Below are 26,333 nucleotides of genomic sequence, written 5' to 3' on the forward strand. Positions count from 1 at the left end.
ATGGAAGAGTTCGGATCGTTTGACAATCGTCTGGAGGAGATCAAGCTAGACTGGAAGGATAAGAACATCTATGAGCCAGTAAGTGGAGATACGAGACTTCATCGTGCCATTCGAAGCGGGAATCAGGTTGAGATAAATGGCCTGATTGAAGTTTATCGAGAGGATTTCGACAAAGTTAGAGATTATTTGGTGTCTAAATATCAGTGGGATGTTGAGGACAAGATTTGGCTGAGGAAGACTATTTTGGTGGCGAGCACTGAGGAGCAATGTTGGAACGCAAATAAATTGGAGAATCGACTAGTTGACACCCAAGAGTTACGACGAGCAGTGCTAGTTCTGCTACAACATCCAGTAAGTAATGAAGAAGTCGCTGTCCTGCACCCGAATGCAGCGAATCGGGCAGCTCTAGCCAAGCTGATCACGATCCTAACTCCGAACGGTGTTCTAACATGGAATTATGTTAGCAAAATTAACGCCCAGGAAACGGTTATGCAGGTGGCTGCTTCCAACGGATTGAATCGCGTCATTGATCGACTGTACGAACTTGGAGCCCCAATTGCCACTCCCGGACACAACCCGCTGATGCAAGCTGTCGGCAACAACAGGCAAGACACGGTGGTTTGGCTTCTAACCGATCATTTTGACCACTTTGATTGCACCCTCCGAGATGAGTTTGGACGTAATGCACTGGTCGCTGCAATGGAAAATAACGTTGCTTTTTTGTTCGATCTTGTCCTGGAGAAGATGATCGCCTACCGACTGAAATACTGCAACGAAACTGAGGAGGAGGCATTCCACGAAATATTTTTGTTAAAAAATGAGTACGACAACATTACAACTTTTGAATACATAAGAAAAGATGGACCGGTGTTTGAATGTGTTGAAAAAGCTATTCAGAAATACAAATTGAAACTGACATACAGATGGAAAAACTACACCATCCTGGGACGTTTGATCTGTTACAAAGTGGCGCTGGATTACTGCTTCGAGAGCATTCGGAGTGATCCTCAACTGCTTGGACTGAAAGAATACGAAGCGGTGACCGCTCTACAATTTCTCGTAACGGAGGAACACTTCAACTTCGTTCGCGAGATGTACACCAAACATCCTGAAGTTAAACCTACCTCAACACTGATAAAGCTTGCGAAGTACTGTGGAATGCTATCAACGATGGAAGTCGCGAAACGGTTCAATTTATTCTTGAACACCATGGAGAATTTCTGAAAAAAGACCTGGTCAAGTTGAAAGATCAGGTGGTTTGCTACCAGTATCACACGAAGGAATTTTATGAAACGCACCAAGACTTGCTCGTGGAGTTCTTTCCAGAGTTTCGAGAAGCCATCCAAGAGTCGATGGCGAAGGCAACATCGAGTGTTAGATACTATGGAGTGGAAGGATCATTCGCCACAGCAAACATCAATGTAACCGAGTTGGACAAGCTGCCCGAACCGTATTCATCCGTCAGAGGATCAAACGGAGAGACTCTTCTCCACTTGGCTGTAGAAAGAGACGACAAGGAACTGTTTGTTCGAATGCTGGAAGGAGGTTGCGAGATGGACGCGCTGGACAACGACGGAAACCATCCAGTTCATCTGGTGAAAAGCGAAGAAATGCTGGACTTGATCGTCGATCGTCACTCGGAAGGTCGAAAGCTTATCCAACGAACAAACAACTATGGCACACCGTTATTGCACAAAGCCTGCCAGCTATACATTGATTTAGAAGCACAAATCGCTCTGCTGGAAAAGGTGATCAACTACGGTGCGATTGTAAACCAGCAAAACAGTAATGGCGAGTCAGCCGTATTCTTCGCCGGAAACTACCTCCTGCTGGAAGTCTTGCGAAATCATGGTGCTCAGCTGGACGAAGTCAACAAAGCTGGAGAAACTGCCCTGGAACGACATCTCGGCTGCTTCAACGTCATATCGGCTGGATACATACTTTCCCACATTCACGATCAACCCTCGTTCAAGCAGCATGCCCACAAATATCTAGGTCTGTTGATGCGTCACAACAGGGACTTCTTCGTTTGCGATTACTTCAAAGTTCTGGAGGAGCATCCCGACTCAGCTAGGATTCTGTTCGATTCCGTGTACGAACATTCCCGCGAGGAGGCCTCACGACTGATCTCAAAAGCTTGCAGAGGTGCCTTGGTGTACGTGTCGGAAATGTTCTTGAGCGGTGACTATGACCTAGATTACAACTTCAAGCACGACTTCGATAACACTCCGTTGATCGGGTTGTTCGACTACATGGAAGAACCAAATCTGCACATTGTGAAGCAGCTGCTGGAGAAGGGCGTTGATGTGCAGGTTAAAAACTTTTGGGGTCGGGATGCCTTGCTCACGCTGGTCAGAGGATTTCGGTTCGCCAAATGTTACGGGCATGGAGTTGAAACGGTGCAGTTGTTGCTGGACCATGGAGCGACGATACACACAACTGACCTGGACGGGAATAAGCCGTTGCATTTGGCATTTGTGGATGGAGACGCGGAACTGGTAGAGTTTCTTGTCCAGAACGGTGCTGACTTGGGTGCTGTAAACTGTCAGGGAAAGCGACCGAATGAGATGGTCACCGATTCGGACAAGACTCTCTTTTACATTTGTGATTGATTTTAACATGATTGATTCAAAATAGTTTTATTACTCTCATCGATGTTCAGGAATAAAAATAAAACAATTCCCTGTTCCCAGCCGATGCCACCTCAATGGGACGCTTTCCCCGATTGTTCACAGCTCTCGTACCGGCTCCTCTCTGGACAAGAAACTCCACCAGTTCCATGTCGCCATTCTCAAACACCCAGTGCAACGGCGTATTCCCCCTTTCGTCAGAACTGTTGATCGAAACTCCATGGTCCAGCAACAGCTCAATTGCTTCCATTTTAAATCTGTCACAACATTCCACTGATACTTTGACACCAGATGATCCCTCACCTTTTCGAAATCCTCTCGATACAACTCCATCAGAGCGTCGATACCAGCCTTTTTGCCGCACCGGATGGCGTTATGAAGCATGGTGTCACCTGCTACAGGTGTGTAGATGCAGCCTTTATTGCTTCTTAGCTTGTCAACAAGGCTCGGTTTTGTTGATGTTCGCTGCAGATCGTCCTCTTCATCCTCATGGTCGTCGATCTCCGGTGGATGCCGATCACCCTCCAGCAGATCGTTTAACAGTCCAAAGCTGAACTCATCCATGAAGCTAGCTTGAACGACGATTGGCCTTTCTTCCTCCGGTTAGAATTCGTATTTGAGCTCAGCAACAGCAAAAGTCAACATTTTTACCTAGTTTGAATTACCGGCGTAAAGATACATTTCGCACCATTTGTACACCTTCACGTTGCCATTAGATACGAAATGCAATGCAAAGAGACACTTTCCTGTAGGGACGCGCTTCATGATTCATGTGAACGTGATATTGCAACATGTTATAATTTAGCAGCAACCAACTATCACTGGAATCGGCAATATCTGATTAAAAAATTATTTACAATGCAGAATAAAAAAAAAACACTTATAAACTTTTATTATAGTATCAACAGGCGTTTACGTCAACACACGAGGGTGTGCCAACTCTTAAGTACGGCACAGTTCATCACAATAAAAGTAAAACAATTCCCGTTCCAACGCTGGCGCCATTTCAAACGGTCGCTTCCCATTATTATTCACCGCGCCCGAGTTGGCACCATTTTGAATCAGAAACTCTACCAACTCCAATTCTTTCTGCTTAAATGCCAAATGAAGCGGCGTATTCCCGTCCTCGTCCGTAGTGTTTATCGACGCTCCGTGTTCCAGCATCAGCTGCACCGTGTCCAGCCCAAGTCCGTTCCACTTGGCAGTTCGATACCGCCAAATCAGGTACATCAAGGCGTCCCTACCCCATCTACACCGTGCACGCAGGTCGACTCCCTTCTCCAGCAATCGCTTGATAACTCGGGCGGTGACTTGATCCATATGGTTGATCAGTCCGAGGAAGGGAGTATCCTCGTATTGGTCTTTGTAGTTGTAATCCAGGTCATAGTTGCCGTCCAGGAATAGTTCCACCACGTAGACGAAGCCGGTAGTGCAAGCTTTGGAGAACAGTCGGCAGGCCTCTTCGCGGGAATGTTCGTACACGGAGTCGAGCATGATCCGTGCTGCTTCGGGGTATTTCTCGAAAATGACTTTGTAGTCGTACGTGTAGACATGCCCGTTTTGGTTTAGCATTGGTGCAAGGTACTTGTGGGCATGCTCCTTGAACGAGGGTAGGTCGTGGACGTAACTGAATAGTGGCATTGCCATGCATGTGTTTCCGCTGTGAAGGTGTCGTTGCAGAGGAGTTTCTCCATAGTTATTGATGAAATCTAGTTCAACTTTGTGTTTTAGCAGAACGTCCAGCAAGCGACAGTTTCCTACGAAGAAGACGGCCGACTCACCGTGTTTGGTCAGTTGGTGCACGTCCGCACCGTAGTCGATGACCTTCTCTAGCAGGTTGATCAGTGGTTTATGATCCATGCGTTGTTGACAGACCTTGTGTAGAACCGAACAGCCATCATTATTTGTACGCTTGATAAGGTTCCGACCTTCCGGGTGTCGATTGATGATCAAGTCCAGCATTTCTTCGCTTTTCACCAGATGAACTGGATGGTTTCCGTCGTTGTCGAGCTCGTCCAGCTCGCAACCTGCTTCCAGCATCCGAACCAGCAGTTCCTTGTCATTTTTATCTACAGCCAAGTGGAGAAGAGTCTCTCCGTTCGATCCTCTGACGGTTGGATACGGTTCGGGCAGCTTGTCAAAATTGGAAACATCGATGTTGGCTTTGGCGAACGATCCTTCAATGCCGTAGTAATATTTGCTAGTATGCGCCTTCGTCATCCTTTTTTCTATACTATCTCTCAGCTCTGGAAAGAACTCTTTGAGCAAGTCACGATGTTTTTCATAAAATTCCTTCGTGTAGTATTGGCAGCAAACGACCTGGTCCTTCAACTTGTCCATGTCACTGTTCAAATCTCCTTCGTGATGTGCAAGAATAAACTGTATCGTTTCACGATTTTGATCGGCGATCGCTTTTTGTAGTAACTTGAAGGCACCGTCCGAGTTGAAGAAGGACTTCACCTCGGGATGTTTAGTGTACATTTCTAGAACGAAATCACGGTGTCCGGACCTTATCAGCAGGAGCAGAATGGTTGTTGTCTCATGCTCTTTCAAGTCCAGCAGTTGAGGATCGTTCCGAATGCCCTCGAAGCAGTATTCCAGTGCAATGTTACGTTCGATCAATCGTCCCAGTACGACACTGTGCTTCCAGCGATGTGACAGCTTCAGTTTGTATTTTTGAACAGCTTTCTCCACTCGTTCATAAATCGGTCCAGATTTTCTCACGCAGGTAAAGATCGTAGTGTGAGAGTACTCCTCATGTTCTAATCGAAATATTTCGTTAAACGCCTGCTCTTCAGTTTCATTGAAGTACTTCTGACGATAGGATATCATCTTCTCAAGAACAAGATCAAATAATCCAGCATCGTTTCTTTGCATAGTCGCAATCAAAGCGTTGTGTTCAGCACTATCTCGAAGTGTACAATCAAAGTGATCGAAATGCTCGGTTAGAAGCCACCGCACCGTTTCTTTCCTATTACTTCTAATCGCTGTTAGCAGTGCATTGTGATCAGGTATGGCGATCGGAGCGCCAAGCTCGTACAGTCGATCGATAACTTTATGAAGTCCTTTACTAGCAGCAGCTTGCATGAACGTTTCTCTGACTCCATTTGTTGTGACAAAATTCCATGAAAGAAAACCATTTGGAATAAGTGTCGCGATCAATTCAGCTACAGCTGCGCGACTTGTTTTGTTAGGGTGCAGTACTGCAACTTCCTCACCATTAACTGGGTGTTTAAGCAGAACAAACACTGCTCGTCGCAATTGTTCTGCATCAACTTGTTGATTTTCAAAGTTTTTTGCACTCTGACATTGCTCCTCACTGCTCGCCACCAAAATAGTCTTCCTTAGCCAAATCTTGTCCTCGCCATTCCACTGATACTTCGCCACCAAATGATCCCGCACTTTGTCGAAATCCTCACGATAAACTTCAATCAGGCCATTGATCTCGATCTGCTTCCCACTCCTGATGGCGCGATGCAGTTTGGTGTCCCCAGCAACAGGTGCATAAATGTTCTGCTCCTTGTCCTTCAGTTTGCGCAGGTAGCCCTCCTCATCCTCGTACTCGTCGATCTGCAGAGGATGCACTTCACCCTCGAGCAGATCGTCAAACAGTCCGAAGCCGAATTCTTCCATGATAATGTTTTTTTCACGAGTTTTCACGAATGACCTTTCCTCCTTCAGTTTGTGTTCGTATGTGAGCTCAGCAGCAGCATAAATCTACGTTTATATTGGGAATTGCCGGTGTAATTACTCATTTCGCAATATTTGGACACTTTCACGTTGCCTGCAGATACGAAATTCAATGGATAGCTTCGGGTTTGTTTACAAACAAAGCGTATGGTTCTCACTCCTCCACAGGGATGCGCTTGGTCATATTAAATGCCGGTATAGAATTGTTGGTGGAGGTGCAATGTTGGAAAATGGTGTATTTCACAAACTTAAAGGCGTACGTGGAGATTATGGAATGTTGGCAAAAAACCATGGTCCCTACACAAAGTTGAAATTTTGTAGGGATGCAAAGCAAAGGGGAGGGAGGTTAAAAATTTACAAATTGGGGACAATGATCGGACCAATTTTAAGGTTTTTTGTTAAAAAAAGTGATCCAAACCAATATGCATTTTATTATATGAATTACTCGGAATAAAAGTAAAACAGTTCCCGATCCAACGCTGGTGCCATTTCGAACGGTCGTTTTCCTATGTTATTCACCGCGTTCAAATTGGCGCCATTTTCAATCAGAAACTCTGCTAATTCAAATTCTTTCTGCTCAAATGCCAAATGAAGCGGCGTATTTCCGTCCTCGTCCGTAGTGTTTATCGACGCCCCATGATCCAGCATCAGCTGCACCGTGTCCAGTCCAAGTCCTTTCCATTTGGCGGTTCGATACCGCCAAATCAGGTGCATCAGAGCGTCTCTGCCCCATTCACACCGTGCCCGTAGGTCGACTCCCGTCTCCAGCAGTCGCCTGATAACTCGTACGGTGACTTGTTCCATATGTTTGATCAGTCCGAGGAAGGGGGAATCCTCGTATTGGTCTTTGTAGTTGTAATCCAGCTCATAATTGCCGTCCAGGAATAGTTCCACCACGTAGACGAAGCCGGTAGTGCAGGCTTTGGAGAACAGTCGGCAGGCCTCTTCGCGAGAATGTTCGTACACGGAATCGAGCATGATCCGTGCTGCTTCGGGGTATTTCTCGAAAATGACTTTGTAGTCGTACGTGTGGACATGTCCGGTTTGGTCCAGCATTGGTGCAAGGTATTTGTGGGCATGCTCCTTGAACGAGGGTAGGTCGTGGACGTAACTGAACAGTGGTCGAGCAACCCAAACATTCCAAAAATGCTTTTCCAGCGCAGTTTCTCCACTGTTGTTAACATGGTCCAGTTTCACTGCGTGACTCCGGAGAAAGTCTAACACGTCGTGATCTCCAGCGAAGAAGACAGCATTCTCACCCTGCTTGGTCATCTTGTGCACGTCCGCACCGTACGCGATCACCTTTTCCAGCAGGGCAACCAACTTTTTAGAATCTATGCTCTGTTGGCAGAGCTTGTGCAGAACCGTACAGCCATCGTTGTTGGTTCGCTGGATAAGGCTCCGACCTTCCGTGTGTCGATCGATGATCAAGTCCAGCATTTCTTCGCTTTTCACCAGATGAACTGGATGGTTTCCGTCGTTGTCCAGTACGTCCAGCTCGCAACCTGCTTCCAGCATCCGAACCAGCAGTTCCATGTCGTCTTTATCTACAGCCAAGTGGAGAAGAGTCTCTCCGTTTGATCCTCTGACGGTTGCATAAGGTTCGGGCAGCTTGTCAAAATTTGAAACATCGATGTTGGCTTTGGCAAACGATCCTTCAATGCCGTAGTAATAGTCGTCTATGTGCGTCCATCTCAATACCTCTTGTATACTGTCTTGTAGCTCTGGAAAATACTCTTTGAAAAGGTCTTTCCGTTCCTCATAAAATTCTTCCTGGTAATAGCACAGCAATTTGTCCTTTAATTTTTCCATGTCGTTTTTCAAAAAATCCTCGTGATGCTCGAGCACAAACTGTACCGTCTCACGCCTTTGATCGAAGACCACTTTTCGCAGCGTTTCGAAGGCACCGTCTGAGTTGAAAAAAGACTGTACCTCTGGATACTTGCTATACATTTCACGAACGAACCCGAGATGTCCCCATCTTAGCAGTTGATGCAGAATAGTCGTCGTCTCGTGCTCTGTCAATCCCAACAGTTGTGGATCGTTCCGAATGCCCTCGAAGCAGTATTCCAGTGCAATGTTACGTTCGATCAAACTTCCCAGTACGACGATGTTCTTCCATCGATGTGACAGCTTCAGTTTGTACTTTTGAATAGCCTTCTCCACCCGTTCGAAAATTGGTCCAGACTTTTTAACATAGGTAAAGATCGTAGTGTACGAGTACTCCTCATGATTTAATAGAAATATTTCGTGAAACGCTTCTTCTTCGGTTTCAGCGAAGTACTTCCGCCGATAGGCTATCATCTTCTCGAGAACAAGATCGAACAATGCTCCGTCGTTTCTTTGCATTGCAGCTATCAATGCGTTACATTTTCCAGCGTCTCGTAGTGTACAATCAAAGTGATCGAAATGCTCCGTTAGAAGCCAATTTACCGTTTCCATCCTGTTACATCTGATAGCTGTCAGCAGCGGGTTGTAGCCTGGAATGGCGATTGGAGCGCCAAGCTCGTACAGTCGCTCGATGACAGGATGTATTGCTTTCAACACGGCTGATTGAACAAACGTTTCTTGTTTTCCTTCCGTCCCAACGTAGTTCCACGATAGAAACCCATTTGGAACTAGAGTTTGGATAAGCTGGGCTACCGGCAAACGATCGGACTTGCTGGGATGTAAGACAGCCACGTCTTCACCATTTACCGGGTACTTCAACAGTACAAGCACTGCCCGTCGCAGATCTTCAGCACCAATGTGACGATTCTCCAAGTTCTTTGCAGTTTGGCATTGCTCTTCAGTGGTCGCCACCAAAATGGTTTTCGTAAACCAAATTTTGTCCTCGGCATCCCAATCGTACTTCCCTACCAAGTGATCCCGCACTTTGTCGAAATCCTTTCGATACAACTGCAGCAGGGCGTCGAATTCGGCCTGTTTGCCGCACCGGATGGCAAAGTGCAGCTTGGTGTCACCTCCCACAGGTGCGTAGATGGAGGGTTCTTGGGCTCTTAGCCTGTCAACTAAGCTCGGTTTTGTTGAGGTGCGCTGCAGATCGTCCTCTTCATCCTCGTAGTCGTCGATCTGCAGGGGATGCCGATCACCCTCCAGCAGCTCGTCGAACATTCCGAAGCTGAATTCTTCCATCTGGATGGTAATTTCACGATTTTTCACGTATGAATTTTCTTCCTCCAGTTTGTATTCGTATGTGAGCTCAGCAACCACAGTGATCTTCGTTTATATTGGAAATTACCGGCGTAATGACCCATTTCGCAATGTTTGGACACCTTCGCGTTGCCTGAAGAGGCAAACCTACTAAATAAGTGGAGAAATATTTGTTTATCAACAAAGCGTGTGGGACGCACTTTCCCGCAGGGATGCGATGCGCTGTGGTGGAAGCAGCATGATCGTGAAAAATCGTGATTTTTTTCGTATTTCGCAAGTTGAAAGTCGCGCACGTGATTCATGCACACAAAAAAAATATTACTGTAATGACAAAAGTAACTTACTCTCGAAAGAAAAGGTGGTCAAAATTTGCTACATTAAAAGTTTTTTTCTTGTTTTGAAAATGAAAACTTTTACTGCTACAGTTTTTGAAAATCTCATTGCTTACTGAATTAAAAGTTTTAACTCTTAATTCGACTGTATAATTTTTTTCATTTTGTCGTTCTCGTGTAACCGTCCACGCCTAAGTCCAAAATGTAAACAAACGTTTAGGTGCAGGGGATTTCGGTGGTTAGTGAGAGGTGGTTCCCGACGGCAATCAATGCCGAGCGCGGCCACAGCCAGGACATAAACCATCAGCAGCATTATGTGCCGGAAGTGATGACGGGTCAGTGTGGGATGTCCTAAGGGTCAGCATACCTAAACATCCGGAAGAACAGTTTGCACCAGTTCTGGAAGGACCGTCTGTACGAAAGCCGCAGGTCCTGGAACTGTCGTAATCCGATTACTTCCAGAGGTTGGAGCGAGATCCGACGAACCTGATCAAGAAAATCTACCTGGAATACCGAAGAAGTCACCGGTGAGTATTGAGAATGTGTTCAGTGTCTAACTAATTTCATTTACTTTCAAACTCTTTCAGCAACTCCCACCCGCAAACGCTCATCTCGCGACGGCGCAGCTTCTTCCGGATGAACTTTGACGGCGAGTTTGCAACATCTGGGAGGACGAAGTGATCGGGAACTATCTTTTCAGGCCGAGTTTCAGGCGCTTCACTTCCCAGCCGGAAAACGTCGACTTCCCTTCCCAAACCAACAACCAATGGCCAATTCCTCCAAGCCTGTCCAGAAGATGGCCGGCAACGAGACCACCCTGTTCTCTACATCGCTGTCGAGCTCCAAAATGAAGGGCGCGATGTTGCTGCCCTACGAAACATCCATCCGTTACCTGCTCAGCCTGGGGTCTTCGGACGCGGAAGTTGGCTAACCATAAGCAGATGCGTTAAATACAACAATAAAACGAAAACATACTGTTTTAATATTAAAATCGAGATTAAAATATTGAAATAAAATCCATCACATTTTTCGAAAATCATCACTGTAATGTTAAGTGTTGTTTATTCTTGCCATAAAAAGTTTTTTCTTATATGAAAAGTAAAAAACTTTTACCGACACAACGATTTTGTTCCAGAAATGCATGGTAGTATCAAAAACTTTCCTACTTTTAAATTAAAAAAATTGAACTTTCTACGAATATTCACCAACGCGAACTTTTAATCCAACCAACGATCTTTTTAAATTTAGAGTATTTTTTCTTTGTGTGTGGGGGTGTGTGATATTGCTACACTTGACAGTACAAAGATTTTGTCGGGTTTCTCCGAAGTTTATTGCATTTAACTGTCTATGACCAAAAATAAAACAACTCCTGGTTAACTGCATCCGCCATTTGCAACGGAATGTTCCCGCCGTTATTCTTCACTCTGAAATCCGCCCCATTCCGGACCAGCACCTCCACCAACTCCAATCGGCCACTCAGAAAAGCCCAGTGCAGTGCGGTATTCCCATCGAAGTCTACGGAATCGATCGACGCACCACGTGTCATCAGCAGCTGAAGCAGCTTCTCGCCGTTTTCGCTTCCGTTGTCAAAGCGATATCGAAGGGCCAGTGCCAGGAGGGCGTTACATCCGGAACCGTTTCGAGCGCTCACATCAACGTCTTTCTGGAGAAGTCGTTCGATCAGATGTTCGTTTGAGAAGTTCTCACGCGGATTTATCAGCCTCAGCAGCGGTGTAGCGTCGTCGTCGTTTTCATCTTCCTTGTAGACGAAGTTGTAGTTCAAGTTGTAGTCAAAATCGAGAAACCTCTTAACGATGAAGTAGATCTCGCTGCGACAAGCTTGAGCGAAGAGTCGTGAAGCTTCCTCCCGTGAGTGGTTGTAGAGGGCATCAAATAAGGCTTTCGTCAGTTCCGGATGTTTCTCCAGCACGTCCTGATAGTCACGGATGAAGAAGTAGCGACCTTTTTTCAGCATAAGATTTAAATATTTGTGTGCACGTTGCTTGAACGTCGATGACGTGTGAGTTCGAACCAGCAAAGCTCGTGCCATTTGAACATTCTCGTTGTACAAGTGTCGTTCAAGGGCAGTTTCTCCATTCTGATTCACTACCTCCAACTGAATGTCAAACTCCCTCAAGTACTCGAGAACGTCGCAGTTTTCCACGAAAAACGCGATCGATTCGCCATTTTTCGTCAGCTGGTGAACATTCGCTCCACATTCAATCACTCTTTTCAGCAGATCGCTCATCGTTTTGTGATCCATTCGAAGGGAGCAGATTTTGTGCAAAAGCGTGAATTCCTCGTGATTCGTTCGATGCACGATCCGCTGACCGTCGGGATGTCGGTTGGTGATGAGTTCCAGCATGGTCTCACTTTGAATGAAGTGAATCGAATGATTTCCGGCGGTGTCCAGCGTGTCAATGTCGTGACCTGATTCCATCAGCTGAATGAATAGATGCTGGTCATCTCTTTGAACTGCTTGGTGTAGAAGGGGTACGTCATTCGATTCCATGGTGTTTGAAGAAGGTTCTGGTGAGGCATCGAAAGTCTCTGTTCTATGTTGTTGACCAAAATTACACTGCTCAGCTTCCGTATTCGCCCTTATTCGTTCAATATCATCCAGATAACTCGGGAAAAATTCCTCGAACAGCTCCATCCGTTGGTCGTAGTATTGCATTGGGTAATGTCTGCAGCATACGACGTTCTCCTTGAGCATCCGTTGATCACGTTCAAGGGACTCTCGATGATGCTCCAAGATGAACGCTACCGCTTCTCGATTTTCATTCATCAAAGCTGCGTGCAGCGTAGCATATCCGGCATCACTGTCAAAGTACCGCTGGATATCGGGACTAGTGCGGTACATTTCTAATCTAATCTAATCTAATCTAATCAGACCCTAGCGCAGCCAATCTTTCGAAGGGATCCTGGAGAGTGCCTTAGGTTAGATGACGCCTAGCACTCTTCTTGTCATTTATTAACATTTGTAGTGCGCCATTGCATTAGAATGCATTGAAACATCACAAGCGTTAAAGCGGCCAGGCCTACTGCGTAAAGCCGTATCGCAGAGATGACTCGTAATTGGGTTGAGTTTGAGCACAGATTGTTCGAACAACAACACAATTCTGAATCGACAGGGGAGGAAGAAGCGTGGGGACACACCACCATACGCTCCGAGATTTGGTTGTATTCGTTGGGAGCACCATGCTAAGAAGGTTTGGTACTCCGGGACCCTCTGGGATGGGACATTGTATTTCCACGAATGCCCTGGACACTATTCGCCGTGGTTATAGCGCCACAACTCGCTCTCGGGACTAGTGCGGTACATTTCGCGGAGAAAGTCAACGTGCCCTTTTCGCAGCAGGTCGTGCAGGATTGAGCAATTTTTTGAGGTAAGGATTCCGAGTAGTTCGGAATTGGCACGGATTCCTGCGAAGCAGTACTCTAGTGCAATTTCAGCGTCTAAGAGGTTTTCTATGTTCGAACTGTAATTGTATTGATAGGATAAATCAAGTTTGTACTGAATTACAGCTTTTTCAACAACCTCGTACATAGGCTTACTCCGCCAAAGAAAAGAAAAAATCGACGCATCAGACTCGTTGCTTTCGTAGCGAAAAAGCTTGTTGAACGCTTCCGTTTCCGACTCCCCGTAGTGCTTGCATCGATAGGCAATCATTTTCCCCAGCAGAAGCTCCACCATCTTGGGATCGTTTCTTTGCAGCGCCACGATCAGCGCGTTGCGCTGGGAAGCATCCCGGAGAGTGCAGTCAAAGTTGTCAAAGTGCCTCGTGAGCAGCCACTGGATCGTGCCCTTCCGATCGAAGCCACGCGCCTCCAGCAACGGATAGTGCTGTGGGATCGCGATCGGATCGCCCAGCTCGTACAGCTTGTCGATCACTTCGTGGAGTCCACAAGCCGCGGCCGCTTCCATGAAGGTTTCGTTCTTTCCACCTGACGCGATGCACTTCCAAGTGAGGAATCCGTTCGGAATTAACTGGATGATCAGCTGGGCAACCGCTAATCTGCTTGTCTCATCTGGATGAAGAATCGCTACCTCTTCATCATTCACCGGATGTTGCAGCAGCACGAACACAGCTTTCCGCAAATCATCCAACTCAATCACCGCACTCTCCAAGCTTTTAGCAACTCGACACTGCTCCTCACTACAAGCCACCAGAATCGTCTTCTTCAACCATATCTTGTCTTCCTTATCCCACTGATACCTACGCTCCAGGTGCTTCCGAACCTTGCCGAAATCCTCTCCGTAAGCATCGATCAGCTGAACTATTCGGCGCTGGTTTCCGCTGCGAATCAGCTGGTACAGCTGAGTTGATCCGTAGATGTTTGCTGCGAGTTCCGGATCTTCTGTGACGTCTTCGACGTCGTCGTCGTCATCAGAGGAATCGACGTGCAACGCGAAGCCGAATTCGTCCGTTTCCATATCTATAACTCGGTGGTACTTTTTGATACCGCGGTCTTATCTCTTGCGAGGCGAATTAGGTTCTGAGCTTACCTGCGGAAGAAAGACAGACTTTTATCGGTAAACACATTGAGTCATTTCGTGCGATGTTGAAATCAATATTTCGGGAATATTTTTAGTCAAACCACTGGAATTGTTTTCAAAAGTTTCTTTATTTTTATCTCAAGAAGTAAAATAGCTCTTGATTGACAGAAGACGCCATCTGCAACGGCATTTTTCCTTCCTTATTTGTCACACTGAGATCGGCTCCATTCCGGACTAGAACTTCAACCAGCTCCACTTCTCCATCTCTGAACGCCAAGTGCAGCGGAGTATTCCCGTCCCCGTCGACTGTATTTACAGCGGCACCATGATCCACCAGAAGCTGTACCGTTTCAGCGTCATGTCCCCACCACTTGGCAGTTCGAAATCGCTCAACAAAGGCTAGCAGTGCGTCCAGACATCCCTTATTACGGATGTGCAGATCGACCCCCTTCTGGAGCAACTGTTCCACAAAGTGCTTGTTCGGCTCCTCCATGTAGCTCAGCAGTCCCAGTATCGGAGTGTTTCCGTACTCATCCTGGTAATTCGAGTCCAGATCGTAGTCAAACTCCAAAAACTTTCCCACAGCATAGTTGTGCGCAGTTCCGCAAACCTTGCTGAACACTCGAGAGGCCTCCTCGCGGGAGTGCTTGAACAGTAAGTCGAACATCAACTTGGTCACTTCCGGGTTCTGCTCCAAAGCGACTTGATAGAAACATTCGAAAAAATCACGAGTACAGCTAAGCATCGCCTCCAGATACTTGTGGGCATGCTCTTCAAACTTTGGCAGTTGGTGAAGGAGGGGCAACAGCTCACGTGTCATCCAGGTGGTTCCTTGTCTCAGATGTCGCATCAGTGCGGTTTCACCGTCTTTGTTCGTCGTGTCGAGTTGAACGTTGAGCTTCCTGAACATCTCCAGAGCGACTAAACTTCCCAAGAAGAACACGACCGATTCTCCCTCGTTGGTCAACTGGTGAACGTCCGCTCCAAGGTCGATCACCTTCTTCAGCATCGAGATGAGCGGCTCGTCTTGCATCCGAAGCGAGCAAAGCTTGTGCAAAACCGTAAATCCGTCCTGATTAGATAGTTTAACCAGCTTGTGACCTTCTGGATGTCGCTCGATGATCAGATCCAGCATAGCTTCGCTCTGCACGAAATGAATCGGATGGTTGCCTTCGTTGTCCAGCGTGTCAGGGTCACAACCAGCCTCGATCAGCTTGGTGAATAGTTCTCGGTTGTCCTTTTCGACCGCCAGGTGGAGAAGCGTCTCTCCTTTGGATCCTCTAACAGTGGAGTACGGTTGTGGTAGCTCGTTCAAGTTGGACACGTCGAAACCCACGTCAGCGAATGATTGTTCAATCCCTGCAAGGAATTCCGTATGCCGTATCATTCGGAGAAGTTGCGGATCGCGTCGGATGCCCTCGTAGCAGAATTCCGAGGCAATTTTTCTGCTCAGCATGCACACCAAGAAGGTTACATCCTTCCACTGGTACGAGAGATCCATACCGTACTTCTGTATGGCATGCTCTACTCGTCCTTTGACTCTATTTCGACAAAGGGTAAAAGCTGACGATGCCGTCCACTCGTCGTTCTCAAACCGAATCAACTCGTCGAATGCTTGTGACTCTGTTTCGTGGTAGTACTGCTGACGATACGCGATCAGCTTCTCCAGGCAAAGATCGAACATTTTTGGATCATTCATGCTCATTGCCATGATCACTGCGTTGCAATTGTCTCCATCCCGAAGGGTACAGTCAAAGCTGTCAAAGAACCTGGTGAGCAGCAGCTCGATCGTGTCCTTTTTGCTGGATCGACAAGCTGACAGCAACGGGTTGTGCTCCGGAATGGCGATCGGTCTCCCAACTCGTGCAAGCGAACGATCACATGGTTCAAGCCTTGTGATGCGGCCGTTTCCATGATCGTTTCACGTCTTCCGTTGGTTTCTTGACAGATCCAGGACAGGAAGCCATTTGGGATCAACCGGGTGATCAGCTGAATAGCTGATAGTCGCATTGATTCATCTGGATGAAGTATCGCCACTTCTTCGCCGTTCACCGGGTGTTGTAGCAGTACAAACACTGCTTCACGCAACTGTTCGCAACTGATCCTCTTGTTTTCCAAACTTTTCGCAGTTCGACACTCGATTTCGCTACTCGCTACCAGTATGGTCTTTCTCAACCAAACTCGATCAGCCAAATCCCACCCAAACTGCGTCTCCAAATAACTCCCAACCTTCTCGAAATCTTCCTGATATGCGTCAATCAACTGCTTTATGCTAGCCTCTCTCATCTGTCGGATTGCCCAATGCAGTTGAGTTAGCCCATCGACCGGCTTGTAGATATTCCCAGCTTGCAATTTGAGCTTACGTTTCGTCTCTGCTTCGTCCTCGCAGTCGTCGATCAGCAAGGGATGCAGCACACCTTCCGGAAGGTCGTCAAACAGTCCAAACCAAAACACTTCGTCTTCGGAACACTTACTGATGTCATCCATCGTGCTGAACTTATCTCCTTCAGGTTGAATCAACGATTGTGAGTATGTCTACCGCGGTCAGGTCGTGTTTATAGTTGATGAGAAGCTCGCGCGACGTTATACTTATCCAATCTTTTTGCGTTTGTACTTTGCCACAGGGATGCGTTGGTATTAAGTATCTATGGAAATTAAACTAGCGACGATTTATGTTTCCAAGTTGGACGACCTTCCAAAGCCGTACTCTATTGTCCTGATGGTAGAAAAGGACAACCGAGAACTGTTCACCAAGCCGATCGAAGCCGGTGAATTGGACATGCTGGATAATGAAGACAACCATCAGAAGTTATGCTGAATCTGATCGTTGTGCGACATCCAGCAGGTCGTAATCTGGTCCAACTAACGAATCAGGACGGAATATCGGTTCTGCACAAAGTTTGCTCCTTAGGGCGACCATTTCCGATTGATTTATTCGGAAAGGTGATCGACCTCGGAGCTGACGTTCATCAATTTACCAACGATGGCGAGTCGGCTGTAAAAATTTCTGGGAATTCTCGGGATTTCCCGGAAAAAATATTTCACGTTTCCCGGGAAATTTGTAAATTTCCCGGGAATTCCCGAAATTCAAGCGGAAGTATACATTTTCCTAACTTCTTGGCACATATTTTTTTAGATTTACAAATTATTATGAAAAAACTAAATTTTATATTATTCAATTCAATTAACCGTTCTTATAACTTATCAGTTCGTCTGATAAATTCATATTAGTGTATATCTAGAGTTTTTTTTATTAGGTCCTATAAACATATGAAAGACAATAGTTTATTGGTCCATTTAAAAAAAAACTCTGGATATTTCAAATAGTATTAGTTTCTGAAGCTTTCACAACTGGGATCTTGTTTATTTGTTAAGCAACAAAAGATACGATATTTTAGAATGAAAATTAACTGGTATAATTCTGGTTAATTTTTCAAACGAAAATTGTTGTATCATTTGAAATAAAGGTACCCCTCTGTCAAAATATTTTTTTTTGCGATTTTGTTTACTATGGCCAAATTGGATGAAAATTGTAAAAAATATCCTCAAATAGGGCTGTGCAAGAAGAATTTGGTTAATTTGTTTAAAAGTGTTCACAGTTTAATGTTAAACATTTATGTAGCACTTGAACTAACACGGGCGTAAGAGGTTCGTACTACTTCGTATTATATAGAAGGTGTCCAAAAAATGCAAACATATTTCAAAATATCGCTCCAAATATTTTTAAGCTATGAGTTGTGATTTTATAAAAATAATATTTCTAGTGAAAAAGCTGATTTTTAATGTGAATTCCATGCTTATTTATTCATTCATGAGCTCAAACAAGTAAATTTCTTTTTTTTCTCAGGATTTTTTTTTTATTTCAGCGTCGTCTCAATATTATTCTTTATCATATTCTCTCAAACTGTTCATAGAGCCATATTTAATAGCAATTTTATGGTTTTGAAGCAAAGATTAATTTTACTCGCTGTCCAAATACTGTGATTAGAAAAATTATACTGTACAAAAAATACTAATGATTATTTTTTAATAGAGTGTACGAATTGCAAGACAGCCTGTAAATTTATAATACAGTCGACTCTCTGGTTGTCAATATCCAAGGGACCGTCGAGGAAGAGAATCATCAGTTTACAGAACGATGCAAAATGAAGACTCGAATGAAAATATTTTTTTCTTGATACCCAGCTATGGGAGAGAATCATGGCAACGTCCATCAAACAAAAACAAACTAATGTCAAACACCATTCAAAGCTCCGTTTCGCCAAGAAAAATGTCTATGCAAGCCATGAGAAAGTAAAATTATTGACAACCGGAAGAGATTTCTAAGGCAAACAGAATCCAAGGGACCGTCGAGGAAGAGATCCTTCAAGCAAGGGAAAATATCGAGGAATGAAGATAATTAAAGTGTGCAGATTGAAGGGACTGCAGAATTCATCGATAGATGGAGAATTATTGATATCGAGAAGATCGACAGCCAGAGAGTCGACTGTATTTATATTTTTTCTTGATTTTTTTTATGCAGGTAGTTAAGGCATTAATTGACCCTCGCACTTATTTTGATCATTTAAGTTGCTATATTATACAATTTTGTTAAAGAATATCAATCAGAACCAAGATCAGGTCAATTTTCGGTAAAATTTGAAATTTTCCGGGAATTCCTGGGATTTCCCGGGAAATTTGTTGAAAATTTCCCGTTTCCCGGGAATTTTGTAAACCCGGGAAATTAGAAGCTCTAGATGACACCGACTAACAAAATTTTTGCACAGACTCAACTCGAGGGGAAGCATGAACTTTGGGGTCCTAGAATCACGTGCATTTTGAATTTTTCAAAATTAGTTTGTCTGGGTCGAATGGTTTTTCTCCAAAGTTTGTATGGAGAATTAGTGTGGCTCGGTACATATTGCATGCAATTTTTGGGTTGTATGGAAGAGCGACGAACCGCCTTCTCCATACAAACTTTGGAGAAAACCATTCGACCCAGACAAACTAATTTTGAAAAATTCAAAATGCACGTGATTCTGGGGACCCCAAACTTTATGCTTCCCCTCGAGTTGAGCCTGCGCAGTCATTTTTGTCATTTTTTGTAGGTCAGTGTGACATATCGGCGCTGTCGTGCTAACTTGTCGTACGTGCATTTTGGGCCAAATTGAGTTAAGAATGCCATTTTGTGCAGCTCACAATGCTTCACCTTTTGACCTTCACAGATCCCCAAAATTCGTTTTCAATCCTGAGATATTCAATAATGGATATAATTATTTTTCAAGCCAAAAAATAGAATAGTCCTTGAATGACTTGAGAAGCCATCTGCAACGGCACTTTTCCTTCCTTATTCTTCACACTGAGATCGGCTCCATTCCGGACTAGAACTTCGATCAGTTCCGCTTCTCCGTCTTTGAACGCCAAGTGCAACGCAGTGTTCCCTTCCTCATCGGTTGCATTTACAGCGGCACCATGATCCACCAGCAGCTGTACCGTCCCAACGTCGTGTCCGTACCACTTGGCAGACCGGAATCCACTAACCAAAACTTGCAATGCATCCCGTCCCCACTGATTACGGATGTGAAGATCAACCCCCTTCTTGAGCAACTGCTCCACGATGTGCCTGTTCGGCTCCTCCATGTAACTCAGCAGTCCCACTATCGGAGTGTACTGGTAGTCGTCCTGGTAGTTGTAGTCCAGATCGTAGTCAAACTCCAAAAACTTTCGCGAAACAAAGTTGTGGGCACTTCCGCAAACCTTGTTGAACACTCGGGAGGCCTCCTCGCGGGAATGGTTGAACAGCGAATCGAACAACAGCTTGGTTGTTTCCGGATACTGCTCCAAGAAGTCCTGATAGTCGCAGCTGAAAAAGTCCCGATTCCGTCCGAGCATCGGTTCCAGGTACTTGTGGGCGTGATCTTTAAAAGTTGGCAGCTGGTGAACGTGTCTAAGCAATTCGCGAACCATCCAGGTGTTTCCATGTCTCAAATGTCGCAGCAGTGCCGTTTCTCCCTCTTTGGTCGCTATGTCGAGCTGGACGTTGTGCTTCATCAGGACTTCCAGAACGGCGGTACTTCCCGTGAAGAATACGACCGATTCTCCTGCGTTGGTCAGCTGGTGAACATCCGCTCCAAGGTCGATAACCTTCTCCACCAGCGAGATTAACGGCTCGTGCCCTATATAAAGGGAGCAAACCTTGTGCAGAACCGTTAATCCGTCCTGATTCGTTAGTTGGACCAGATTGCGACCTTCTGGATGTCGATTGATGATCAGATCCAGCATAGCTTCGCTCTGCACGAAATGAATCGGATGGTTGCCTTCGTTGTCCAGCGTGTCGGGGTCACAACCAGCCTCGATCAGCTTGGTGAACAGTTCTCGGTTGTCCTTTTCGACCGCCAGGTGGAGAAGTGTTTCTCCTTTGGATCCTCTGGCAGTGGAGTACGGTTGTGGTAGGTCGTCCAAGTTGGAGACGTCGACACCGATAGAAGTGAACGATCCTTCAACCCCTGATAAGAAAAAAAGGTTAGACATATTCTGGGTTTTGACTTTCTAGTCACTTACCGAATGAATAGTATTGTGTGGGTGGTTGCGTTCTGGCTTTCTCGATTTCATCTCTGTACTCGGGGAAATACTGTATGAACAACTTGTAGTGCTGATCGTAGTGTTCTTTGGAGTAACTATTACTGCAAACGATTTCTTTCAGTGCTGGTTCGTCATTTTTCAAGGAATCCACGTGATGCTCTAGGATGAACTCCACCCTGTCGTGACTCTTTTCGTACAGCACAGTCCTCAGCAAGTTCAGTCCTCCCTCACCGTTGAAGTAATCTTTGACCTCTGGAGCCAGCTGGTACATTTCTCGTAGGAAATCCAAATGTTTGAACCGTATTGTTTCGTGTAACACTGTGGTATTTCCGTGGACGACAATTCCCAGCAGTTTAGGATTCTTCCGGATGCCCTTAAAGCAGTATTCCAGGGCAATATTTCGGCACAGCATGCAAATCAGGATGGTTACTCCTTTCCACTGGTAGGCGAGATCGAACCCGTACTTCTCTATGGCACGCTCAATACTTCCTTTAACTGGGCCCTTTCGATAGAATGTAAAAATTGACAAACTTTCCAAATCTTCAGCTTCGAATCGGAACAGCCGACCGAAAGCCTCCGACTCGGTTTCGCTGAAATACCTCTGACGATACGCGATCATCTTCTCCAGACAGCGATCGAACATTTTGTGGTCATTCTTTTGCATCGCCACGATCAGTGCGTTGTCCTGCGAACGATTACGAGCTGTGCAGTCAAAGAAGTCAAAGTACTTGGTGAGCAGTAACTCGATCGTGTCCTTCTTGCAGGATCGACAAGCTGACAGCAACGGGTTGTGCTCGGGAATGGAGATCGGTGCTCCTAACTCGTGCAGACGATCTATCACGTTGTTTAAGCCACGTGCTGCTGCCGTTTCCATGAACGTTTCAAGCTTCTCCTCAGACTCAACACTGCTCCACGTGAGGTAACCATTCGGAATCAATCGATTGATCAGCTGAATAGCTGGTAGTCGCGTTGATTCATCTGGATGAAGTATCGCCACTTCTTCGTCGTCCACCGGGTGTTGTAGCAGTACAAACACCGCTTCACGAAGCTCATCGCTACTGATCCTCTTGTTTTCCAAACTTTTCGCAGTTCGGCACTCGTCTTCACTGTTTGCTACCAGTATGGTCTTCCACAACCAAACTCGATCAGCCAAATCCCACCCATACTCTTTCTCCAAATACCTCCCAACCTTTTCGAAATCCTCCTGATACGCGTCAATCAACAGCTTAATCTTGAACTCGTCTCCACGTCTAATCGCTCGATGCAGCTGAGTTGATCCCTTCATCGGCGTATAAATGTTCGCCCCTCGCTGCTTAAGTTTGCGCCTCAACTCCGCTTCGTCCTCGTAGTCGTCGATCATCAGCGGGTGCATTGCACCGGCGGGAAAATCATCAAACAATCCAAATCCGAACTCTTCCGGAAACTCGGACTCCAACTCACTCTGATCTCCTTCCATAGTTTGAACCAATCACTACAAATCTTAGCTGACGAATGTTGGATTTCCTGTGGGAACGTGTCGTGTTTATAGTAAAAACCATGGCGTGAATCATTTCGTAACGTTGTTCAAATGCAGCCCATGAAGTTACGTTTGCACTTTACTGCAGGGACGCAATTGCGCGTCGTGACCACTGTGCATTCGCTTCATGTGTTTATCGTTGTGACGTTGTGACTCATTTTCGTTTACCTTTGACGCCGCTCAGTTTCCGAAGTAAACCGGACGAGTACCGACTATTAGTGACTATGAGCTCCGATGAAGTTTTCGGTTTCGGACTCTTTGACGATATTCCTCCGGAAGGACAGCCCCATCCTCTGCTAATTGACGACTTCGAGTCGGATGAGGATGTTGGAGTGAGAGTGAAGAACATCTACGCGGCGACGATCGACGGTACAGAGTTGCATCGAGCTGTACGAAGTGGCGATCGGGTTAAGATCGAAGAGATTTTGAAACTGTATCAGGATGACTTCGATAAAGTGAAAGAATGTTTGGTTTCATGGTATTTGTGGAATTTAGAAGATCACACCTGGCTCAATATTGCCAATTCAAAGAAAAATGGCTATCTCGCCGGCGACGGAGCATCTTGTTCTTCTCCGCGCCAGCATAAAAACTAATGTTTTTGAAACAAAACATCAAGGATTTCGAGTAGCTGTGATGAAAAACTGTTGATTTTCAGGCAGTTAGGCAGATTTCATGCAGTTATTCGTTGCTGTTTTGCAAACCCCTAAGTTTTTCATGCAGATTTTTGTTGACGAAATATTTTTTGGTTTGATTTTCGAGCTGCGCGGAGAAGAAACCGACGGAGCCTTTGGAAACGTTTAATTTATTCGGCAATAACAAAAAGACAAAAGACTCACAAAAATGCAAGATGGTTCAAAAATCATTTACTAGAACTATTTTTTTTGAAAAACCATTGCCCTAAGTCCAATCCTTGTGAAGATACAGCGGTTTTAAAAACAAAAATGTAAAAAACAGGGGTTTCGGCCATTTTTTGGCCATTTCTATACGTGAGACTTGATTTTTTAGTCTCGTAAATATTTTTCACGGAAAGCTCGTCCGATTTCCCATTAGCTTATCTTTGACAGCATTTCAATTGGATGAATGGGATCACAGATATAAGCCTTATTAGGGGAAAATGGGGCAAGTGTACCAAGCTAAGGAAATGCTCGTTAAAACCCATTAAAAACGTAAAAAATAGTCGGATTTTTTGATAATCGTCCTAATCCAGGTCTTGACTAAGACTTTGATAGAACAAGTCTTTCAAAAATCCTGTTTTCCACGATAAAAAATTGATTTTAAAATTATTGATTTTCAGTACGTTCTACTCAACTAGTGGGGCAAGACGAACAACACATTGGGGCAAGAGGAACAATGCATAAAATAGCATGTAAATTTGCTAACAATTTAACTAGTATCAATTTACACGTCAGATTAGAATGTATTTGAAACGTTTCTTTAATTTTTAGATGAAATAATTATGGGTAATTCTCCGCCAACTCACACAGCAGTTGCCCCGACCCTTCTTCGATTTGCGTGAAACTTTGTCCTAAGGGGTAACTTTTGTCCCTGATCACGAATCCGAGGTCCGTTTTTTGATGTCTCGTGACGGAGGGTCGGTACGACCCCTTCAATTTTTGAACATGTGAAAAAAGAGGTGTTTTTCAATAATTTGCAGCCTGAAACGGTGATGAGATAGAAATTTGGCGTCAAAGAGACTTTTATTGCCGAATAAATGAAACGTTTCCAAAGGCTCCGTCGGTTTCTTCTCCGCACAGCTCTAAAATCAAACCAAAAAAATATTTCGTCAACAAAAATCTGCATGAAAACCTTAGGGGTTTGCAAAACAGCAACGAATAACTGCATGAAATATGCCTATTTCTGGGTTGCGGTTTACTGACTAGATTTAAACAGTTATTTTCAAGGTTATTTTCATGATAATTTACCACTAATCAAAACCTTTCACTTAAACCTGGTTCATACAGTCAACGAATTCTGTTTCTTAATCAATTGTGCGTCTCAATTATACAATTAAATATTTATTACTAAACTGCACTAACATTATAAATGGGACGGACTTGCTTCGAGCGGCAGTGCAGCTCTCACCCTTTTCAATTATTCACAAATCACTTGTTTTTCCTCGTCGCCAATGTGGTACTCTTACGACCACTCGTCACGCTACTCCAGATCAGACTGACTCTGCTGTTGTTTACTTCCCTAATCCTCACTTGACAGCTTCCCGCTAATCGGTCAGGGCTGTACTCGTTTGTTCCTACTGATGTTGGCGTCAGGGCCGTACTTGGGTACCACACTTACTAAAGAATATAACAATGGTAGAACCTCGGTTCAATCTTATGCCCCGTGGCGTTTACGTCGTTTTGGCGGTTATGTGGTAGTAGAATCAACTAATTGTAAAATTACGGCCGTACGAGCGATTGTTCCTCTTGCCCCATATGGTCGTCTTGCCCCACTTTCCCCTACATTGATCATAACTGAAAATAAGATATTTCTTGCAGTGTAGTTTAGTGGATGGTAAGCAGCCTGGATAGTAAATAAGCTTACATAAATAATAAAACGAGTTCAATTAAAATCCTCCAAAAAATGCTCTGGAATTTTGGATTGCGCCGAATTGATTGTTTTTAAGATTCAAAATTGATTTAAGCATTTATTTTTGGAGAATTGTAGATCGAATCCCATCTAGAGGCGGGACTGGGTCTTAGAGGGTTTTGTTGAACCATTTTGATTGTATTTTTAAATTGGCCTGCAACTTTGTTGGTCCTTTTTCGGTAGCATATTGAAATTTTTTTGTTTTGAGAACATAATCTGTGATTGGTTTGTTGTTTTTGGTAAAGCGGTATACGCACTTCGGAAGGAACCGGTCAAGAAAAAAATCAAATGGGCAGCAGCGGCAGCGCAAGCAAGCCAGAGAGGGTGAAGAAAAGCCCCAATAAATCGCTCCCTCTCCTTTGTTCTGCTGTTCGTAAAGCTGTTTCTTGACCCCTTTCCTTCCGATCTGCATACTAGCCTTAAAGTTGTATTGAATGAAGACCCCTCAGAAATATTTCAACTTTTTCAAAGCTTATTTTGAAACAAAACTTTTAAAATATGTTGATAGCCTTGTTTTATGATAAGGTTCAGTTTGAGACGATACACTACCTTCCCTTTACTAAGCAATCGAATCCAGGAGGGAAAAGATCACCAGTTGTGTTGGTCCGAGCCGGGATTTGAACCCCGATCTACCGCTTTCGAGGCGGAAGCGTTACCAAGCGTCGTGAAAAAGATTCTATAAATAAAAAAAAGTACAAAAACGAGGCTAAACAAATTCCCTTATTTTTCTTTCAATAGATTTCATCAAAATCGACTTTACCGACACGATATTTACAGCCCCACCTCGACTGTAGCATGCGGTGAGCACGAACAACCTCGCGCTCGCCCGCGATCTTCTCCATTCGAGCAAAAAAGAACTCGACCACTTAAATCACGGCCATGCCATCATTACGTGCAAAGTCTAGCCATGTTAACCCTGCTGCTGGAAATAGACTTTGACTACGTGCTGAACTACAACTTCCAAAGTGAATCTTTGAACATCCCGCTGTCAGGACTGCTGAGCTACATCGAGGAACCGAACGCGACCTTCTCGAAGGCTAAGCTGCATGGTTACGGAAAAGACACAGTTGAACTGTTAATCAGAAATACTACAGATGTCAAGGGTATGCACTTTGCATACCGGCAACGCGATTGGGAACTGGTGGAAGTGCTGATACGGAATGGAGCCGATCCCGGTATTGAGAACCGGAAAGGAAAAACTCCGGTGAAGGAGTTATCAGCGGTTGATCAAGAGCTGTTTTACTTCTGGAGTTGACAGTTGTGAAGCCGAGATAATTTGCGTAAATAAAGCTATTTTTACCTGTTGATTCGCGTTTCAGCTGTCATTCACCAAAATACCGAACTACCAGCTGATTTCTACTCTCCTT

General features: G+C 44.9%; 4 protein-coding genes across 9 annotated transcripts; 2 read left to right on the forward strand and 2 right to left on the reverse strand.

The window, feature by feature from the left end:
• On the forward strand, positions 1–2,612 carry LOC119769251 (poly [ADP-ribose] polymerase tankyrase-1-like). Its single transcript, XM_038261187.1, has 3 exons — positions 1–78; positions 481–679; positions 1,231–2,612. Exons 1-3 carry the CDS (start codon positions 1–3, stop codon positions 2,610–2,612), a joined length of 1,659 nt encoding a protein of 552 aa, XP_038117115.1.
• LOC119769252 lies at positions 2,581–22,336 on the reverse strand. Its single transcript, XM_038261188.1, is given in 11 exon segments — positions 2,581–3,000; positions 3,072–3,202; positions 3,578–6,347; positions 6,402–6,414; positions 6,766–9,539; positions 11,154–12,675; positions 13,399–14,261; positions 14,446–16,160; positions 16,163–16,841; positions 19,569–20,791; positions 20,847–22,336. Coding segments are annotated over 11 exon segments (13,509 nt in total). The 5' UTR covers positions 22,324–22,336; the 3' UTR covers positions 2,581–2,658.
• Positions 13,060–26,333, reverse strand: LOC119770685. 4 transcript variants are annotated; one of them, XM_038266016.1, is made up of 2 exons: positions 26,267–26,333; positions 13,060–14,315 (listed from the first exon to the last, which is right to left on the reverse strand). In XM_038266016.1, the coding sequence occupies exon 2, from the start codon at positions 14,241–14,243 to the stop codon at positions 13,077–13,079; it is 1,167 nt and encodes a 388-aa protein (XP_038121944.1). In that variant the 5' UTR covers positions 14,244–14,315; positions 26,267–26,333; the 3' UTR covers positions 13,060–13,076. The 4 variants fall into 4 exon arrangements, with proteins under 4 accessions (XP_038121944.1, XP_038121945.1, XP_038121943.1 ...); XM_038266017.1 differs by lacking the exon at positions 26,267–26,333 and adding an exon at positions 25,516–25,557; XM_038266015.1 differs by lacking the exon at positions 26,267–26,333 and adding an exon at positions 24,466–24,714.
• On the forward strand, positions 22,585–26,273 carry LOC119770686. 3 transcript variants are annotated; one of them, XM_038266020.1, is made up of 2 exons: positions 22,585–22,752; positions 25,705–26,273. In XM_038266020.1, the coding sequence occupies exons 1-2, from the start codon at positions 22,608–22,610 to the stop codon at positions 25,758–25,760; spliced, it is 201 nt and encodes a 66-aa protein (XP_038121948.1). In that variant the 5' UTR covers positions 22,585–22,607; the 3' UTR covers positions 25,761–26,273. The 3 variants fall into 3 exon arrangements, with proteins under 3 accessions (XP_038121948.1, XP_038121946.1, XP_038121947.1); XM_038266018.1 differs by having other exon boundaries at positions 22,667–22,752; XM_038266019.1 differs by lacking the exon at positions 22,585–22,752 and adding an exon at positions 22,801–22,861.

This window comes from Culex quinquefasciatus, chromosome 3, assembly GCF_015732765.1.
Source record: "Culex quinquefasciatus strain JHB chromosome 3, VPISU_Cqui_1.0_pri_paternal, whole genome shotgun sequence".
Lineage (NCBI taxonomy): Eukaryota > Metazoa > Arthropoda > Insecta > Diptera > Culicidae > Culex > Culex quinquefasciatus.

What these genes read in the sequence shown, in the direction of transcription:
- LOC119769251 (XM_038261187.1), top strand. Translation starts at nt 1, where the DNA reads ATGGAAGAGTTCGGATCGTTTGACAATCGTCTGGAGGAGATCAAGCTA. An exon ending in ATAAGAACATCTATGAGCCA is followed by an intron (nt 79 to 480) that starts GTAAGTGGAGAT and finishes ATTAACGCCCAG; the next exon opens with GAAACGGTTATGCAGGTGGC. An exon ending in CCTCCGAGATGAGTTTGGAC is followed by an intron (nt 680 to 1,230) that starts GTAATGCACTGG and finishes TTCTGAAAAAAG; the next exon opens with ACCTGGTCAAGTTGAAAGAT.
- LOC119770685 (XM_038266016.1), bottom strand. Translation starts at nt 14,243, where the DNA reads ATGGAAACGGACGAATTCGGCTTCGCGTTGCACGTCGATTCCTCTGAT.
- LOC119770686 (XM_038266018.1), top strand. Translation starts at nt 25,874, where the DNA reads ATGTTAACCCTGCTGCTGGAAATAGACTTTGACTACGTGCTGAACTAC.